The sequence below is a fragment of the Calonectris borealis genome, unplaced genomic scaffold (genome assembly GCF_964195595.1).
Source record: "Calonectris borealis unplaced genomic scaffold, bCalBor7.hap1.2 HAP1_SCAFFOLD_33, whole genome shotgun sequence".
NCBI lineage: Eukaryota > Metazoa > Chordata > Aves > Procellariiformes > Procellariidae > Calonectris > Calonectris borealis.
This window is the reverse complement of record NW_027441449.1, coordinates 2,843,113-2,862,449: the sequence shown is the minus strand read 5'-3', so window position 1 is coordinate 2,862,449 and position 19,337 is coordinate 2,843,113. Positions and strand designations below refer to the sequence as shown.

Below are 19,337 nucleotides of genomic sequence, written 5' to 3'. Positions count from 1 at the left end.
CCCAAAGGAGCAGTTTGGACTCTAAAAATGAGGGTTGGGCCATAAAAAAGGCAACTCTGAACTCTAGAATCCAAGCTGTGGACCCTAAAAATGAAGCTTTGAGCCCCAAAACAGGGGTTTGGACCCTCAAAATGAGGGTTTGGGCCATAAAAAGGCAATTCTGAACTCCAGACTCAAAGCTGTGGACGCTAAAACTGGAGCTTTGAGCCCCAAAAGAGGCGTTTACACCACAAAAATGAGGGTTTTGGCCGTGAAAAGGCAGTTTTGAACTCTAAAATCAAAGCTGTGTACCCTAAAAATGAAGCTTTGAGCCCCTAAAGAGGGGTTTACACCACAAAAATGAGGGTTTGGGCCATAAAAAGGCAGTTCTGAACTCTAGACTCAAAGCTGTGGACCCTAAAAATGAAGCTTTGAGCCCTGAAAGAAGGGTTTACACCCTAAAAATGAGGGTTTGGGCCATAAAAAGGCAATTCTGAACTCTAGAATCCAAGCTGTGGACCCTAAAAATGAAACTTTGAGCCCCAAAAGAGGAGTTTAGACCATCAAAATGAAGGTTTGGGCCATAAAAAGGCAATTCTGAACTCTAGAATCCAAGCTGTGGAGCCTAAAAATGAAGCTTTGTGCCCCAAAGGAGCAGTTTGGACCCTAAAAATGAGGGTTGGGCCATAAAAAAGGCAACTTTGAACTCTAGAATCCAAGCTGTGCACCCTAAAAATGAAGCTTTGATCCCCAAAAGAGGGGTTTACACCCTAAAAATGAGGGTTTGGGCCATAAAAAGGCAATTCTGAACTCCAGACTCAAAGGTGTGGACGCTAAAACTGGAGCTTTGAGCCCCAAAAGAGGGGTTTACACCACAAAAATGAGGGTTTTGGCCGTGAAAAGGCAGTTTTGAACTCTAAAATCAAAGCTGTGTACCCTAAAAATGAAGCTTTGAGCCCCAAAAGAGGGGTTTACACCACAAAAATGAGGGCTTTGGCCGTAAAAAGGCAGTTTTGAACTCTAAAATCAAAGCTGTGTACGCTAAACATGAAGCTTTGATCCCCAAAAGAGGGGTTTACACCCTAAAAATGAGGGTTTGGGCCATAAAAAGGCAATTCTGAACTCTAGAATCAAAACTGTGGACCCTAAAAATGAAGCTTTGAGCCCCAAAAGAGGGGTTTGGACCCTAAAAATGAGGGTTTGGGCCATAAAAAGGCAATTCTGAACTCTAGAATCCAAGCTGTGGACCCTAAAATTGAAGCTTTGAGCCCCAAAAGAGCGGTTTGGACCCTAAAAATGAGGGTTTGGAAACTCAGTATATGGCTTGGACCCTAAAAACAACTGGCTGCATCCTAAATCCGAGCCTTTGGAGCCTGAAAATCAGACTTCAGAAACTAAAAATGCAGCTTTGGACTCTAAAAATGAGATTTTTTAAACTGAAATGGAGCTTTTGGACCATAAAAATGAGGCTTTGGAGCCTAAGATGAGGTTTTCTGCCATAATAGTGAGGGTTTAGACGCTAAAATTGGAAGCCTGTGTCCTAAAAAAAGGCTATTGTTAATAAAAGACAGGTTTGGACCCTATAAATAAGGCTTTGGAGGCTAAAAATGAGGCTTTGACCTTCATAATCAGACTTTGGTCCTTAAGAATGAGGCTCTGGGCCCTTGAAATGAGTGTTTGGACCTTAAAAGGGGGGGGTTGGAACTTATGAGGGTTCGTACCCTAAAAATGAGGCTTGGCTCCAACAATATTTGGGCTGTGAAGAGGAGGATTTGGGCTCTGCTTCTGCTGTGCAGGTGCTTGTGATGCCACGCGGTTGGGGTGCTGGTAGGGCAGGAACAGGCAGGGGTGAGCAGCCTGAGGGTGACTGCTCCGAAGGGGAAATGGCTGAGCAGAAGAACGTTCCTGGGAGCCTGGGGACCAGAAGCATCCTTGAAACGTGCAGCTGGCCGCTCTGGAGCACAGCTGGGTACCGAGAATCCAGGCACCTCCAGGTCATCTCTGAAGTGAGACTCTGTGACTTTATCGGTCCCCTTTTGGGCTGACTTTTGGAGTGGGTTAGCTTTATCCGCCCACCTCGGGGATGGCTGAAGGCACAACTGGCCACTGCAGTAGGTGCCACACATAGGGACGGTCCCAGCTGGCAGCGGGGAGGCCATTACGTGCGGCCGGAGGGACCCCGGTCCTGCTTAACGCCTGTGTGAAGAAACGGAAGCTTTTGGACCAGAAGGCCTGGCACAGCTGTGAGCTCGGCCACCGAACTTCTGTGCTAAGGAGGGTGCCAGGGGCAAAGCTGCACAGGCAGAGCTCCTGCAGGTGACTGGAAGCTCCTCGAGTGAAGCCCCTGCCATTCTGCAGTTCCCTAACGGAGCTGCAATTCGCCGGTGAGCTCCTGCCCCTCTTCTGTAGCTATGCCCGCGATTTGGAAGCCTGCCACGATCTTACAGGTGCCTCAGCGTGAAGCGCAGAAGATAACAACTTCCAGATGCAAACCCTTCTCACGCCAAAGCCGCTGGTAGGCAGCCGGAGGGGATGAGCCTAAGGAATTCTGCCGCTGGGAGGAGTGCTGCCAGCTGGAAGGGCAGGAGGAGTGGACCTATGACCTACCTGCGTGCTGTGGCCCCACGTTTCTTCCCCAGTGTCTGCGGTGCTGCTTATGCACCGTAATTGTTCGTAGAGTTTTGCGGCAGACGCTGACTTGCGGGCAATGCGGGGCAGAAGGGTGTGTTGTTTCAAGTCCCCCAACGGGTTCAGACAAGGCAAAACTTTGGAGATACCTGTCCAAAGTCCCCTCGGCAGCTGGGGCTCTTCCTGCCACCCTTGCCTTCTTGAACAGGTTTCTCCTCCCCTTTAGCTGGGGAAGGACAGGGAGCAGCAGTACGGCTGACCGTACGTGGGGGGTGAGGAACAAGGGCAAGAGAGAGGGCCAGGGTTTTAGAGGGTCTCTGGTTTGAATGTGACCTAAACTCAGAAGCGTCTTCAATCGTGAGTCTGCACCAGGGCCTGCGAGAGAGCTGCAGCCATCGCTGAGGGAGCAACAGGTAGCCCTCCACGGAAACGATAGGACAGCGTATCTCAGAACGACAACAAAGGTCGTCATAAAGGAGACGTTTAATGAGACGGAACAGGGTGGCAATGAAGCTAAGCGGATCTGTGGCGGGAGTCTGCTGCCCAATAGGAGTCCGCTGCCCTGTCCGTGTTGGCCTTCATGCGCGCTGCCAGGCGGGAGAACGTTGGTCCGCTGGGCGTTCCCTCCAGGCTGAAGAGGTGCTCCAGTAAGGAAAGGCAGCAGCTCTGCCGCAGCAGCCGGGCTAGCCTCTTCCTCCTGCCGCACAAGAGAAACTGCTGGGCCCAGGGGCACCCGCTGCACAGTGCTAAATGGGACAGGGACGGGGGAAGCGGGGCGGGGGACAAGCCAGTTACACCTCCTGGGAGGAAAGGGAGCTGATGGAGGGAGGGCTGCCGGAGCGGAAGGGGGCAGACAAAGAAGTGCCGCCGGGGGAAGCCGACCGCTGGAGAGGGCGTGTTGGCACTACAGCGCCGGGGGGGCCAAGCAAAGCTGGGAACCGGCAGGAAAAGGGGGATCACTCTCTGAGCTTCCTCATCCTCACTCCTCACCTCCACCTACTGCTCCGTCCCCACGTCCTGCTCCTGCCTCCAGACCCCCTGCCCCTCTTCAGCCTCTGCTCCCTGTTCACAGCTCTCTCTTCCCAGCCACCACCAACCCCCTGCCACTGCCAACGCGCGCCGGCAGACGCATCCCCGGCTGCAAGCTGCTTTTTACCCAAAGGCGTGCTTTGTTCCCGCGACTGCGCAGGGAGGGAGGGAGCGTGGGGCTCTGCCGGTCCCTGTTCTACCCGCGCATCGCTCCTTGGTGCCTCGGTCCTGCTAAGGCCCATGCGCCAGGTTAGGTGTGGCCTCAAGTCTAGGCAGGGCTGGGCCTGGGTGCCTGGGACCAGGGAGGAGATGGCTCTTCCTCCCCTGGGTTCTCAGTTCTGCTTCTTACCGGGCCTCCTGCGGCAGGGAGGATGCTCTTCTGGCAACGTACGCGGCACACGGCAACTTTTCCACCTGAGACTTGACAAAGGCTCCAACGATGGTCCGGGGGAAGTGCCTTTTGAGCAGGCTCAAAGCCTTCCTGATCATTTTCTTTGCCAGCTTCACGCGTCCCATACGCCAGCAGGCCTGCAGAGGAAAAGGGAAACATCCCGACATGGCCGAGTTGCCCAAGAGACTGCAGGAATCTGCCAGTGGCTGGAGGTGCCGGGGATATCCCCTGCAACTGGGGCAGGCATCCAGCTCCGTCCCCAAGGAGATCCTTCCAGACCTCCCCGTCTCTTTACCTCCCCTTTGAGGCTGAAGAAGGTGGCCTCTTCGAAGCGGGCTATCACCTTCGCTCTCTCCGCTACTGAGTTCCTCAGAACCTCCGCTTCATTCAGCTTCATGAGGGCCTTTGCGCAAGCACACAGAGAGCAGGTGAGCGTGGGTGCGGAGCCCACGGCCAGCCCTGTCCTCCCTCGTTGCCTCCGGCATCGCTCTTAAGAGGGCCTGTTTCTCCCCCTGGTGATGCCCGCCCAAACACAGCCACGCTGGCTCAGAGCACAGCACCAGTGATCCTTCAGACCGCCTCCCTGCTAATGCCCCTCGTGCCAAGGGCACAGCGCCCTGCGTCTCTTGCCGCAGAAGAGGCGAACCGGAGGAAAAAGTCAGGGTCTGACCCCCGTCCCTTCCAAGGCACGCCCGACTGCAACGGGGAAGTTGTCCTGCCCGGAGCCAGGCAGGACTCCGTGCACAGTGGGTGCTGGCAAGCGGGGCACCTCACCATGTAGATGTTGGAGACGTGCAGGTAGGCAGCCGCACACTCCAGGAGGTAGTAAAAGGCTCTGGCAGTATCGCCCATCGCCTTGTAGTGGCGAGCCAAAGGCACGAGCACCGATTCCACGATGGCTTCGCATTCACAGGAGCATGCGCTGCTGCTCTTCCCGTCGGTCTTGCTGGGCAGCTCAGCTGCCTGTTCGCTCTCTGCCGCACTGCTCAGAGGAGAGTTCCCGGGGAGGAAGAGAGCAAAGAACACACGGGCATCACCTCTGCTGGTCTTTCTCCCCACAGAGACGGCACCAAAAGCCCTTTGTTCAAAGCAGAGCACGAGGCCGCAGGCAGGCGTGACTCTTACAGGTGCTTTGTAGGTAGGGAGAAAAACACAAGCTGGGCTTTCTGTCACCTCCCACGGGCAAACCAGCCGAGTCCCTCTGGCGGCTTTTCCCCTGCAGATTTTGCAGCGCTACTCTGCAGGAACTGGAAAGCCAGGGCTGTTCCAGTGTAGTGTGGCGATCGCTCTGAGCCCACGGGCTTCCTCAGGCACTTTCTCATCTCCATGGCCATCTCCTCCCAGCTCCCACCCCACGGAAAGCCTCTTCCCTAAGCTAGAGTCACAACCAGCAGCCAAATGCCGGCACTTCCTTTGTCTCCTCTGGAGACCCTGAGCTCACTGGCTTCAAAAATAATCAAAACTTTGTCTGCTCACCCAAAATCCTCCTCCGTGAAAGCCTGCAGAGGATCTGCAGCATCTGGGAAGAGAACAGGGGGTTAGACACCTCCTCGCCTACCCCAGGGGCAGAGCTGCTCTCCCTCTCCCAGCGGGCTTGCAAGAATCCTTGCAAGGGTCCCGACACACAGAGGAAAGTCTGCCGTGGTCGTCCTCACCTCCTGGGCTGGTCCCTAGCAGATCTACTCCCACCCAATCCCCAGCACACGCCCCTGGGCTCCTGGAGGGCCCGGGCTGCGGAGCACGGTGCACAGCATACCCTCGGTGTCGCGGATCCTATTCCTCTTCAGCTGTTCTCCTGCCAACACCAAGGCCTCCCAGCTGCACGAGTCGCCCTGCTCAGCAGGGCTCCGACAGCTCCCTCCGTCCTGGGTGCTGGTGACGGCGAAGCGGTGGAAGGCCACAAAGTCCCCTTGGCCGCAGCTCTGGCATTTGTGTGCGTGCTGCTCCAGGAAGGCGGCACACTTGCGGTGCAAGGTGCCCCGCTGTCTCGCGGGCCACAGCTCGTAGGCAACCTCCCGCAGCAGTGGGACGCGGAAGGCCAGGACGCTGCACTGCTGCTGCACGGCCTTCCTGCTCAGACAGGGGCTCTCCATGCCTGCAAGGCAAAGGGCCTTTGCATCAGCCCGAGCTGGGGCCAGGGCTCGGGGCCGTCCCAACCGGGGCGCGAAAGTCCTGCCTTGGTGCGCAGCCTGGGCAGCGAACCAGCGCTGCTGCACGCCGAGCCTTGCGGCGCGGGGCGAAAGGGCCCGGCTTGCTTTGCTGACGCTAGGACAGCCCCGGGGACACAGCGCTCAGCTACACTCCGGGCAGGAGCTGGGGGTGTTGCCGCCAGCCGAAGCAAGCCCCAGCCAGCGCCTTCTCCCCGCTCTTGGCAGGGCAGTCCCCAGCCTCCTGAGCTTTCCCCTCTGCCACAGGGGAATCAAAGCTGAGTAAAGGCCTGTCGAAGGCCCCAGGGCACTCTGGAGGGCATCTTTCATCTGGGCGCTGCAGGCGGCCGGGAGAGGACGTCAGGGATTCCACACGCCCTCTCATGCCTGCGCCACGAGCAGTGCTTGGAGGCAGGGGAGCGGAGGCCCTTGGGCCAGCTGGTGGGACCTTCCCTCCGGCGCAAAGCTGGTGTGCTTTGAGATCGACCTGTAAGACCTTTGAACAGCCCACGCCGAACAGCCGTGCCTGCCCGAGCTCCACCCGCCCATCACGGGGGGGAAGCGCACCATGCCCCGGGGAGCCCCGCCGGGACACAGCCGGGAGCTCCCTGGCTCACCTCACTGCTACCCCTTACCGTGCTCTGCCTGCGGGCAGATGGCTGGCCCCTCTTGGGCATCTTCTGGCAGCTCTGTGTCTTTCAGCCACTTAAGGATGTTGTCGCTCACCAGCATGTCCAACAAGCAATTCATCTTGTGCCTGACGTCAGCGGGAAGGATGTGCGACAGCATCTGGGTGGTAAACACCGGCCCGATGACAGCTGCGAACTTCAAAATCATCTGCTTCAGTGGCTTTGTCCGGTCGAGCTGAGCCAGCACAACCTCTGTCAAAAAGAAGCAACACGTCTCCCTCTTGCCTGTTCCCCAGGCTGAGGCTGCAAAGTTTCAACACGTGAAACGGGGTAGACTTTGGCCTCCTCTCCTCGGGACTGCGCCTGCTGGGCAATCGCAGCCCAGGGTAGGCGTCTTCAAAACGGCTCCGCTCCTGTTAGAATCGCAGGCCACGAGGCCTGGGGAAAAGCGAGATGCTCAAACAAATGCTCCCCCACCGAGGCAGAGGAGGGCAGGATCCAGCAGGTACAGGCATCCCATGATGTGCCCGGCCAGATCTGGAGTAGGTTTCTGCCCAACAGTGCACGCAGAGAACGGAGAACTTTCCCCACCTCAGAGGTGGACTGGGAGCTCCCCACAACGGTTGTCTTAACTTGCCCAGACGATACTATTCCTTTCTTTTGGTTTTCTTCTGGGTTTGTTTTTGGACAAAGCAACTTAATAGCGGGAATGCTTTAGCATGACGTTTCTTCAAGGTTCATACAAATGGCTACGGCTAGAGAGGAGGGACGCTCCTTGACAGCTCCCCCAGCCAGCTCCCCTGGCTACGGGGGGATTTCTGTGCCAATCCACAGAAAAAAAAATGGATTTGATTTGGGTCAAGTGCCTTGAGACCAGCGTTAGCTGGGGAACTTAAAAAGAGAATAGCGAGGTAGAAGCCACATTCAAAGCTGAGTCAGAGGCAAGTCACAGATTTTTCCCAGCAAAGGATTTGTTTCTGTGAGAAAAGGGAGCCGTGTTAGTCTTGCACCAATAACCTTTTCTCTCCTACCTGCTGCTGGAAAGCAGCCAGCAGGCTCACAGCTGGTGCACACCCAGGAGGGGAAAACGGCTGCCCGCAACCCCAGGCCTGTTTCTGGTTCCCAGCAGAGCCCCCGGGCTGAGAGGGCGACTCTGCAGCCCCCCGGGCAGAGCGGGCAGAGCGGCGCTCGGCCCCTCACCTTTCAAGGTGGCGGGCAGCACGGTGTTCTCCAGGTTCACGTCTGGTCTGATGATGCAGACCCTGCCGTCGGTCCCCGCGCTGGAGCTCGAGGGTGCTGGGAGGGACGACGCCTCGACTGCAGAAGCTGGGTGGAGCAGGAGAGCACGAATAAGGCAATTTGCAAAGGGACTTGCAGCTTGCAAACATCTCAAAATTCACCTGAGATGGGACAAGTCCCACCTTACGTGGCCCAGTGCGGGCGCGCTGACCTGCCTGTGCTGAACGTGGTCATGAAGCAGAGCAAAACAGTTTCTTTGCATAGCCCTCCCAAAGATGTTCTGCCTTCAGACCAGCTTTCCCAAACAGTCCCTCAGTCAAAGCTTCCGCGACTGAACGCCCCGGGACAGAAAGCAGCAGCATCGCTGCCTTCAACAGCGCTGCCTCGCAGCCAGGGAAATTGCCGGCGATGATGCAAAACGGAGCGTCAGTCCTGGCTGTTCCCAAGGCCACAGCACTCTGGCTGGCATTGCTCTCTCGGCGGCATTACCACCGTTTTCTTCTATTACCAGCATCCTTGTGGGGATTTATGGGTTTGGATTCAAGTTTCCCGGGCCTGTCCCCCACCTCAAGCTGGGGTTTGTTCTCAAGCGAGCTGGCATTTGGCCAAGGCAAATGACATGCCCACTAGGACGCCTAAGAAACAGCAGAAACATGTGCTCCAGAACAATCTCCCCTGTTTTAGCCCCCCAGCCCCTGCCCCAAGAATTTAGGCCCCTCCAAGCCACCAGAACTCGCTAGCCCCTGCTTTGGCTGTCCCAACAGCAAGGCACGCAGGAGCCCACACCTCCGCCAGACCAAGTTCTGCCCTGCTGCAGGATCTGACTCTGCCCAGATCCGTGGGGGAACGACGGGGCAAGACTGTGCTGCGGAGAATGCGCCACAACAACTCGCTCGTCAGCCGTAAAGGTGCTTACTGATCAGGCTCTCCCAGTTGTCCTCTGCTTTTTCACCCTGCCTCCGGGTGCGGAACAGGAGCATGTCGTTGCTGCGAAGGCAGCGCAGCAGCTCCTCGCAGTAATATGGGTTCCCCGAGCTCCTTTGGATCAGGAACCTGGACAGGAGCAGACCCAGCAGTGACCAGCAGAAGGGAAGTAAGGTGAAACACAGTTCGGGTGGGTGGTGAGTCACTCGCGCCTAACAGGGGAGCCGGCAGCCAGCTACACCGCACTTTTGAAAGGGACGGTCCTCCCGCTGGCTTGGGCTTTTGGGCCCCCCTGCACCTCCAGCCTTCGCTGAAGTCCATGGGAAAAGAATTGCGGACAACGCCCAAAGCACCGAGCAGCGAGCCCGGCCTTTCCTCTCCGCAGGAGCTTAGATCCTCTCTGGCAGCAGGGCGGACCTCTGCCCCAGGGAATCTCCCCCACAGCCTGGCCACCTAGACCGAGGCCTTTTCACAGCCCGGCCACGCTGGGGCTCGGGACTCTTCCTCCCTGCCTCCCTTCCTCCCTCTGCAACAGCCCCGCGCTCTGTGTCTGGGGAGTCGCCCGCTCTCAGCTCCCGCCTGCCAGGGCCAGGCACAACAAGCAACCCCCGTCAGGTACTCGCTAGAGTCAGTGCTGCTTCTGGAGGCCCTGCGCCCCCTCTCCTGGGGGGTTGATTCCCTTCCACGGTCTGCAGAGGTTCGAGCCCTCAGGAAGAGCTCCCCTGGCTCCAACTTACCTCGCCAGATCCCTGGAGATGCTGACCACTCCGAGGCTCTTGCAGACTTTCTGCACCACGGCTGAGGGTTTCAGCTCAGCCAGACGAAGATAGGTGATTTTCTGGGGTGTTGTGTTGTCTGCTGCAGCTTTGCGGAAGTTCTCTGTTCTCGCGTAGCCCGGAGCTAAGCTTATGACCATGAAGAGGGAGATGTTTCGGAGCACGGGTGACATGATACTCCAGGAGGCAAGGTCGATGAAATGGGCATTGCCGATGACAACTATGCCAAATTCTCCTCCAATGGTCTGAAAAAAGCAGGTTGTTCTGAGGGGAATCCGGTGGATTCTCAAGCGTCTTCCAGGGGAGGTTTAGCCTCTCTCTCCAGAGGATTCCCTGAAGTCTCTCCTCAACCACTTCCCTGCTCAGCAGCTTACTGACACTTAATTCCCTTGAGACTTTCAGGTCGCACCTAACATCGCTTGCCCTGCAGGAGGAGGGAGCTTGGCCGAGGGAATGCAGAAGACTGTTTCTCCTGCAGGGCAGGCTTTACAGGAGGAAAGTTACGGGGTGTGTTTGTGGGGCTGCGGGGGGAGGTGGGGGGTTTCTCGGGCCCTGAAGCGCGATGACCCAGGCACGTGGTCCTCCCACCCGCTCACACTGCTGTGGCGCAGAGCCCGCAGCCGGCAGGGTTGTTGTCCTTCTGCGACCCAGGAGGAAGGAAGGAGAAATGCTCACCTTCTCTAGCACTTTCGTCCAAGTCGCGTGCAATTCATTTTTTCTTTCCGTTTCATGCATCTTGCGAACCTTGTCCGAAACGGGAAACTGGCCAGAAAAGCAGAGTCAGGGAGAAACGTCACTCCGGGGCTAGGCACGCTTACCCACCAAGCAAGAGTGCAGAGCAAACCGCCGCTGCTGGCCTCAGCACCCCACCTCTCCCCAACACGGGGAGCCCCAGTGGGGACTTCGCCCGGAGCCTCAAGCAGAGGCCCTCTGCTGAGGGTCTTTGGCAGAGCTGGGGCTTTGGGGTGGGCTGAAGAGCTGGTTCTCCGGCTGTGGGCATCTCGGGCTGGCTGGAGCAGACCACTCACGCAGCAGTGACCTCAGCACCAGGGCAGCACCAGCCTCTCTCCAACGCACTTCCAGGGTGCTGAGCAAGGCACCGGGCGCTGCCGGCTGAAGCGCGGGACATGATCTCACCACCGGGCCCGGGAGTGGGAAACGTGTGCCGTGACCCCTGCGATTCCCCCCCTGAGCTAAGGCACGCCCAGCAGCGCGCCCACACAACGTCGGACCCCGAAGAGCTCAGGAGGCGGCCTCCTCCAGGGCCAGAGAGGCCTCTCTCTTACCTCGACGAGGAAAATGTCATTGAGGTGGCAATAGCTGCTCTCTTCGATGGTCCCTTGGAGCTTTTCCTGCAGCACGCTCTGCCTGGCGCTGCTCGATTCACAGTCGTGGAGGCCCAGAGCCCTGGCCATCAGGGTACGGAGGGCAGAGAAGGACTGCCTCATGTTGACCTCGACCAGTTTCATGGCAACCACCCTGCCGTGCAAAAGCAAAAGGGACTGAGCTCCCCAACGGCCCATGCCTTCTAAGACCAAAGGGTGGAGGTGCCCTTGCGCGGGGCTCTTCAGCCACCCATCCCAAAGTGCTTCCCAGAGAAGCCCAAGCTTTTCACTCCCCGTACGAGAAAGGGCACAGAGGGGCAGTTGCTGCCAAGCCACTGGGAGAGCTGGGCCCAGACCCCCTGTCGGCCCCAGGTCTCGCTACGTGCCCCCTGCAGAGGAACTCACGGGGCTAAGAGGCAAGGGTGGAGCAAGGGGTGAGCTTGCCTTTGGGCTCCAGACCTCAGCAGTCTGCCTCCCAGGCCACAGGAAGGCTTTTCTGCCCCAGTCCTCCTGCTGGGACACAGGCAGAGGGCAAGCAGGGCTTCTGGGATGGGCCACCCTGCTGTCTGTTGGGTCTGGAGCCAGCTGAAAAGCACTGAGCTTGGGCTCTTTCCTTCTATCTGTGCCTGGCCCAGAGGTGAAGGAGGAAAGGCCATGGCTCAAGAAGCCACTTCCAACTCCCCGAAGAGGCAGAGGCGGGAGCCGAGCACACAGGAGCTCCTAGGGAGTGTCTCCAGGAGGCTTTTTCGGGAGGCTGCAGTCCAAGGGCCAGGCGCACTGGCAGAGGGGCTGGAGTGTTCCATGGCTGTCAGGGGATGGGCAGGGGCAGTGTCCCAAAGCTACGGGTCAAAAACCTGTACCTGTAGCCAGCTTCCTGGCCTAAATGGGCCAGTTCAGTAAGTAAGTGGCTCCTGCCGGAGCCCAGCCTGCCCTCAAATGCCAGGATGTGCCTTTGTCCTAACTCCTTATAGGCTTCCAAGCAGCTGCGAAAGAGGTCAATCTCCTTCTCCCGACCTGGGAAGACAAACAAGAAAAGGAGCTGCTGGGGTGTGCTGAAAAGCAAAGAGCCGTCCCTTCAGCTGGCACCCTCCACCGCAGCTTCCCTCCCCGCCACCGCACCCGCCAGCCTGCCTACACCCAGGCCTGCTTCCCGCCCTCTCATCCCGGCTTTTGCCCCTCTGCCTTCCTCAGCGCGGCAGCAGACCCGCCTGCCCGCCTGCCCCACAGCGCCGCTCCCGTGCCCTCTTCCCTGCCCCGCTCCCCTCCCGTAAGCACAGAGATTCAGCCGGCCCCACGCGACTCCCCGCGCCGATCCGGCGCGAGACTGGAAGGGGTGATTTGAGTCGCTGCAGGCAGCTATGTCCCAAACAGACTCCTCGCTGTACCGTGAGCCGCAGAGCACTTCCCAGTAGCTAAGGCGGCATCTTCAAACCTGTACTGGTTTTGGCTGGGCTAAAGTTAACCTTCTTCAGTAACAGCTCCTACGGTGCTGTGTTTTGGATTTGTGACCCAACATCGGCGTTGATAACACAACGATGTTCGAGTTGTTGCTGAAGAGTGCTTGCACGGCGTCAAGGCCTTTTCCATTCCTCACGCCGCCCCGCCAGCGAGCAGGCTGGGGGTGCGTAAGAAGCTTGGAGGCGGCGCAGCCGCGACAGCTGACCCAACTGCCCAAAGGCCTATTCCGTGCCATGTGATGCTGTGCTCAGCAAGAAAAGCTGGGGGAAAGGAGGAGGAAGGGGGACATTTGGAGTGATGGAGCTTGTCTTCCCAAGTCACCGTTACGCACGATGAAGCCCTGCTTTCCTGGAAGTGGCTAGACACCTTCCTGCCGAAGGGAAGCAGTGAATGAATGCCTGATTTTGCCTTGCGCGCGTGCGCAGCTTTTGCTTTCCCTATTAAGCTGTCTGTATCGCAGCCCACCAGTGTTCTCCCTTTTGCCCTTCCAATTCTCTTCCCCATCCCACTGTGGGGAGCGAGCGGCTCTGTGGGGCTGAGCTGCCTACTGGGCTTAAGCCATAGCAGGGCCCAAAACATCCGGCAAGACACCGAGCGATTAAAGGCATCCCGTGTGTCCTGACATTTCCATGTCTACTCGCAGACGCTGCCAAGAAAGGAACTCCGAGGAGTACGAGGGGGAGAACCCACCACCAAAACTCTCCGTCAGTCTGGCAGAAGGAAATCTCTTTCCTGACCCCAAAGACGGGGATCAGCTTAGCCCCCGGGGTGTGAGCAGCTCCATAGTTGAAAGGAACCTTTGTACGAGGTCTGGAGCACGGCAGGGAGCACCAGGCGCCTCACCCTGCTTTCCACTCCACAGATACCAACCAAGTAGAGGCCAAGACAGGCGGCACTTCCTTAGGGCCGCTGCAGGCAACACCATCCCTGGCAAAAGCTTCTCCCTTCCCAGCGTGGCACTAAAAGTTACCACGGGGAAGAAACTGGGGTTCAGAAGAGCAAGGCGTTCTCCACCTACCCAGCAAGGGGAGTTCCTCTGACCTCTCCGTGGTAAGAGCCATGCCAAATATGCTAGAAGCAGGGGAAAAGAAAACACAAGTCAATTAGCTGGTGAGAAGCCAGGGGACACAGAGAAGCAGCCTGACGTGGAGGGGCAGGATGTGCTCCTCGGGTACCTGCTTTTCTTTCGAGCAGCATCTTATCCCCTGCACGCTCCCCCAGCCAAAGTTCAAGCTGCACATTGGGACAGCTTCAAGCATAGAGAAGCCCAACGGCCATGGTGGGACAGGAGGACGTATCAAGAATCCATCCCCAGAGGCCAAACCCAGAGAAATTGGAGACATGAAAGAAGGCAGGGTGTGCTCTTGGCTAGCAGACAGCTTCACCACGTTGGCCAAGAAAAGCAAGTGCCTTGGAAAGGAGGGCTTGTGTCACTGAACGAGTTGGGATGCCAAGCACCTGACACCTGTGGCTCAAGTCTTCCTGTAGTTTCAAAGAGGCGGCGATGTTAACATTCAAACCGTCATCCAAAGAGAAGGTTAAATCCTGGCCCAGAGGAAGAGCTGAGATTTCAGCAGGAAGACACGAGGAAGAGTGTCCCGATGGTCCACATTCCCCATGGGGACCGGACTGGCCCAAAGCTTCCTGCTCGGAAGCCGCTGGGACAAAAACCTCCTTAGGTCAGCATTACCAGGGCACGTGGTGGAGCAAGCACGGCACGGAAAGCCCAGTTGAAAGCCATTTGGACAGAGCCTGCAAGGCCAGGTTGTGTCTGCCAAGACAGACAAACCTTCCCCATCCCTGTGGCTACTCCCGCTCTCTCAGCAGCAGGAGACAGCAGGGGAGAGAGGCAAAAAGCCTCCCACGCCAGGGCTTCTGACCCTCTCAGCCCCACGGAAGGGAGACCAGCCCGGTCTCTCTCTGCAGAACTCCTCTTTGCTGGCCAAGGCTGCACCCTTGGTGCCACCGTCCCCTCATCCAGCCCTCTCAGAGGACACTCACTCCTCCTTGGTGATCCCCAGGTATTCATAGACAGTGCCAGGGTGTTCAAGGCCTTTCATCTCCTTGTCCTCCAGCTTCTTGAAGTAGTGAGGGGGCAGCCGAGAGGCGGCGTACGTCACTGCATCACAGGACACCAGCCCAGGGTAGTTCACCATCATCCGGGCTGCCAAATTCACCTTCTGGCCAATGACTGCCAGGGAGAGAGAGAGAGCACGCGTTGATGTACCTGTGCCACCCGCCCCGCGACGCCCTTCCCAGCCAACGGCCGCCTCGCCTCCGGCACAGGCCAACGCCACGGCGGGGTCAGCAGAACCCAGGGGAACAACCGGCCGCGGAGCCCATTCTCCCGCCCTGGGCCAGGACCGGCGCCGCCTGGGCCATTCCCGACCGGCTGCTGGGCAAGCCCTCTCCCAGCCCGCCTTCCTCTTCCAGGCTGCTGTGCGTAAGCGGGCCCACGCCAGCCTCCCGCGCCGCAGACGTGTGCCTCCTACCTGTGTATTCGTGCCGCAAAGGGTGGCCAAGGACTCCGCAGAACACCGTCCCGCTGGTAACGGCAACAGACACTGCCCTGGCACACAGGGAAACGGTGTGGCTTCAGCAGCGTCCCAGGCACAGTCCTGCCCGCCCGGCTCCATCCCTTCCTGCCCCTCCCCGCGGCGCTAGCCTGGGCCGCCTGCCGTCCTGCCCCGCCAGCGCGGGCCTCGGGGACGTGGAGAGCTCAGGGGTGCGACATGCCCGGGTTGCAAAGGACAAAGGACAGGGGTAGAGCACGTGCAGGAAGTTTTGGACTCTTCCCCTGAGGCCACGTTCCCTGAGCTGCGACCTGCAGAAGGCCCCAGCCTTCTTGTGAGAAAAGAGAGAGGGAAGAAGGCCCCCATGATGTCACCGCCTGCGATGACAGCAACTTGAGATGAGGTGGCTTCAGTTCATGGGCCAGTCGCCCAGACGGGCCTTTTCCCTCTGGCACCAAGGAGCCTCTCGCCCTTGCGAGGGCTCGCTCCAGCACGGTGGCTAGCAGGGTGTGCTTGGAGGGAGTCCGCCTGGCTGCCGTGGGCTAAGCCCAGGGGTCACCTGCCACTTCTCAGGGCACTGCCTCCTTCCTGCCAGGGACGAGGGCGGGCAAGCTAGAAGGCACGTCTCTTTCTGGTAAGCCCCCTTGCACCGTCCCAGGCAGCGTGCACCCGCCCCCCCCCCCCACACTCACTGTATTTCCCTGAGCATCATGGGGCACGCGTAGGAGATCTGACTAGCGCACTGCAAGGCGTGAACGCTCTCGTAGGGCAGCTTTTCTCCGGTGAGCCCAAACACGCAGAGGAACGTGCAGCCCTGCCAAGGACAGATGCAGCACATCTTGCTACGACGCCTAAGTAGGGTCTCTCCCTCTTGCTCACCGCCCACCCTCTCGGGGTAGGGGGAGACGATTGCTCCCTCACACTCACTTTATCAAACAGGAGGACTTTGTTGATTTCACCGTTGTGCGGACGGAGGATTTCTAGCATCATCCTGCTGGCATTGCGGAGGATTACGCAGAAATCCTCTTTGCTGCTTCCTGCAGCCAGCCGCAGTTGGACGAAGAGGCTGGTGACCGGCCGTAGCTCAGAGAAGAAGTCCAGCGGCACTCTGTCATCAAGCTGGAAGACAAGAGCAGGACGGCTTCACCGCCCAGCTCTCCCGGGGGCTTACTGCCCACCCCCCATCCCGAGGGAGAGCAGGCGTACCGGCAATAGCAGGTACGAGGAGGAAGGGGTAAATCCTCCTCTGGGTGCAGATGGCCGGCAGGCTGCCCGGCCTGCGGCAGGCAGATACAGGTACGGACATGAGGGGCGACCCTCAGGAGCGCCCTAGGGACTTCACTGGAATCTCCCCTTTATCCCACCGTCATGTCCGCAGCACATCCAGAACCATACCCACGGCAAAGACAGAGAGACAGACGCCCGCCTCCCGCCACCCGCCTCTCTCTGAGGACAACGCACGCAATGGTGCAGCACCGGTGCCCCTTGGCTCAGTTTCCCCGCGTTGTCGTCTCAGGGTGCATTTTCTTTTGTTTGTCTGTTCTCGTGAGAACTCCATCTCTGCAGTGCACCGCTGCTGCCCTCCAAAAACGCAGCCCCCGGCAGTGGTGGCCTGGCCATACCTTCCTGAGAGCAGCTTCTGGTATGTACTTCCTAATCTCCTCCTCCGCATCAGGGTCATGGGGCATAAGAGGAGGCCTCATGGCACCTGAGGAGAGAAAGTGCAGGTGGTCGCTGGGAGGATGGGACTACGAGGCGGTGGAAAGCAGGGAGGAGAAAGAGCCTTCTCGTTTGCTCACGTTGCCACCTCCAGATGCTCGGGGCAGAACTGTCCCCTGCAGGAGGAGGCAGCAGCAGTGACTGCCCCAGCCGATGCACAGGAGGGCCAAAAGCGTGAGCGCTGACGGAAAGGGGGAAGAGGGCAGAAGTGGTTCCTCTCTGGCCCCTGAAGCAGCCGGGCCGCACCTTCCCAGGCAGTCACAGAAGAAGGTGAAGCTGGCACTCACCTTCCCCTTCCAAGCGGTGCTCCATTGGGTATTGGACAAGCCTGCGTAAAACGTCTTGGGATTCTGACCAAGGCATCCAATCCATGTCCGTAACCTGAAGACACAGGGAATGAAAGCGCTGCCACTGGCCTCCCCAGGAGCCCCAGGGGACAGAGCCTGCCCCCCACTGTCACTGCCCAGAAGAGGGGAGAACAAGCCCTCCTGGCTGGATGGGACAGCAGTGCTTCCTCAGAAGCGCCGGAGCTGGGCAGGCATCCCCCAAGCATCCCCCAGCTGTCAACAACAGCTCCGGGACCCACAGAGGACATTGCTGGTGGGGCCAGAACCCTTCCAGTGCCTCCCGACCCCTCAAACCCAGCAAGCCCAGCCCACAGGTACCCCTGAGGTGGAAGGACAAGAGCTTCAGCTGCCTGCCCGCTTTCACAGCTACAACTCCCTCCACATTCAGCTCCTCAGCCTTCTGACACCTCCCTCCTTCATGCCCAGGTCGGGGTCTTCAGAATGGCTCTAGACGCCATCCCATCCACCCACCTTCCTAGCTCTTTTGCCTTCACATCTCCTGGTCCTGAGACTCTGCTGCTCACATTGCTCCCAGGCGGCGGCCGAGAGGATAACTTCGCCTGCCGTTGCAAGCTCTTGGGCCTCACAAACTTCATCCAGGGCCGGGCCAGAGATCAAGAAGTACTGCCACGTCCTCTGTCTGACAATCAGGAGGTCCATGGGCCCTGCAGAGATCCCTGGTGAGAGAGGGAGAAGCAGAACTGACACAGGGAACGTTTTGAGCTCCGCAGCCCCCGGCATCTCAGCTGTTCAGAAGCTAATCTGAAGCCCAGCGGGGAGATGGGCGTTATGGAGGGGGAGGGCACCCTCCGTCCGACTCGGGAGCGCACTGACACGGGTCCCTGAAACGGGTGTCTAGAAATAGAATGTGTTGAGAGTGCCGGGCGTCAGAAGCCCTGCCTGCCCCAGAAGCCCAGCAAACCAGCAGGCTTGATCACCGCCTGCTCCGTTTACGTGCAGGCAGGTTGTAGCTCTCTGCTTGAGAAAACACAAGAGCCTGCCAAAGCCCTTCCCACAGCCGTCTGCAAAGCCGTTCCCCTTTGCTCTTTGTGCAAGGCAGGGGAGAATCCAGCAGGGGAAAGGGGGCAAAGCTGCCCCCACCTGAAAAAAATGAAAGGGTAGCTCCCTCCTGCAGAGGTCTCTGCTAAAACGGACATTCCAAGACCCTAATACTTGATCTGACACCCGCTCTGCCTTGAAGCTTCCTCTGCATCTGCAAACGCGTGCAAACCCAGCAGTCCTGGTCTCCCATCCCCGCTCCGACCACAGCTGGCCCCCTGAATGCTTGCAGGAGATGCTTTCCTTTGGCACCAGCCCCAGTAGGGATCCCCGCATTCCCTGCCGGTGAGAAGCACCCTGTGGCACGGGAGAGTGCCACGGCTCTGCGCCTGGCACAGCACCCGTACCTATCTTCAGCTGGATGTTCTGACGCACGTTCGTCTCATGACTCCCGTGTTTCTTCTGGATCTGCCGGCTACATTGCAGCACCAGGCGGATGGTCTTAGCCATCTCCTGGGGGGGGGCTCTCCACAGCACCAGCACAGCATCCCCTGGGGAAAGCGAGGGGAAGGTACAGGCTCTGCTGAGCCCTGACTCTCCCCGACCTATGCTCAGTGGCAGGGGCAGCAGAAACCGGCCGCCGTGCTGAGGAAGATGGGCTTGTGGGAGGGCATCCTGCTGGAGCACCACACCCTGGGCACCGGGACACCTCTCCTCTCCCGGGCCAGCCGCAGCAGCAGCCAGCCGGCAGCGGTGGCACCCCCCGCCCCGAGCGCTCCTCTGCAGCTGCAGCGCACCAGGGACGACCCCTCCCCTCGCAGCCTGGCAGCCCGAGCTCCGCCATCACCAGGACCTCCCTGCCCCTCACCACCACCCCGACACACACCTTCGGCGGCGCTCCCGAGGGGGTCTCTTCCTCTCGGTGCTTCCTTGCCCCCACCCCCAGCCCAGGGCCCTACGAGCGGGGGCAGAGCGAGGGGAGCCAAAGCCAAACCGCAGGCAGGCCCGGGGGGGAAGAGAAGTCTGGAGAATGGGCGCTGCGGGGGGGGGTGCGTGCCTGGCCAGAAAGCTGGCTGAAGGTGCTGCACGGAGCCCCTTGGGAAGGAGAGCAGAGCAAATGGCCGCCACAACAGTTCAGTGCTGCAGATCAGGACCCGTGGGCATCGTCGTCCTAAGTACATACCGGCAAACTTCAAGATGTCTCCTCCAAACACCAGTATCTCTGTGGACAGAG

At 58.9% G+C, this 19,337-nt stretch overlaps 1 protein-coding gene across 1 annotated transcript; it reads right to left on the bottom strand.

The window, feature by feature from the left end:
* Window positions 1–3,074: 3,074 nt before the first annotated feature.
* On the bottom strand, window positions 3,075–18,613 carry LOC142076135 (adenylate cyclase type 10-like). Its single transcript, XM_075138516.1, has 21 exons — window positions 18,511–18,613; window positions 17,576–17,769; window positions 17,045–17,138; window positions 16,661–16,746; window positions 15,966–16,157; window positions 15,731–15,852; window positions 15,018–15,094; window positions 14,527–14,716; window positions 13,544–13,596; window positions 11,928–12,081; window positions 11,029–11,221; window positions 10,341–10,504; window positions 9,704–10,006; window positions 8,959–9,095; window positions 8,004–8,120; window positions 6,810–7,055; window positions 5,777–6,122; window positions 4,802–5,009; window positions 4,323–4,430; window positions 3,986–4,164; window positions 3,075–3,304 (listed from the first exon to the last, which is right to left on the bottom strand). The coding sequence occupies exons 1-21, from the start codon at window positions 18,611–18,613 to the stop codon at window positions 3,121–3,123; spliced, it is 3,450 nt and encodes a 1,149-aa protein (XP_074994617.1). The 3' UTR covers window positions 3,075–3,120.
* Between the last annotated feature and the right edge of the window lie 724 nt (window positions 18,614–19,337).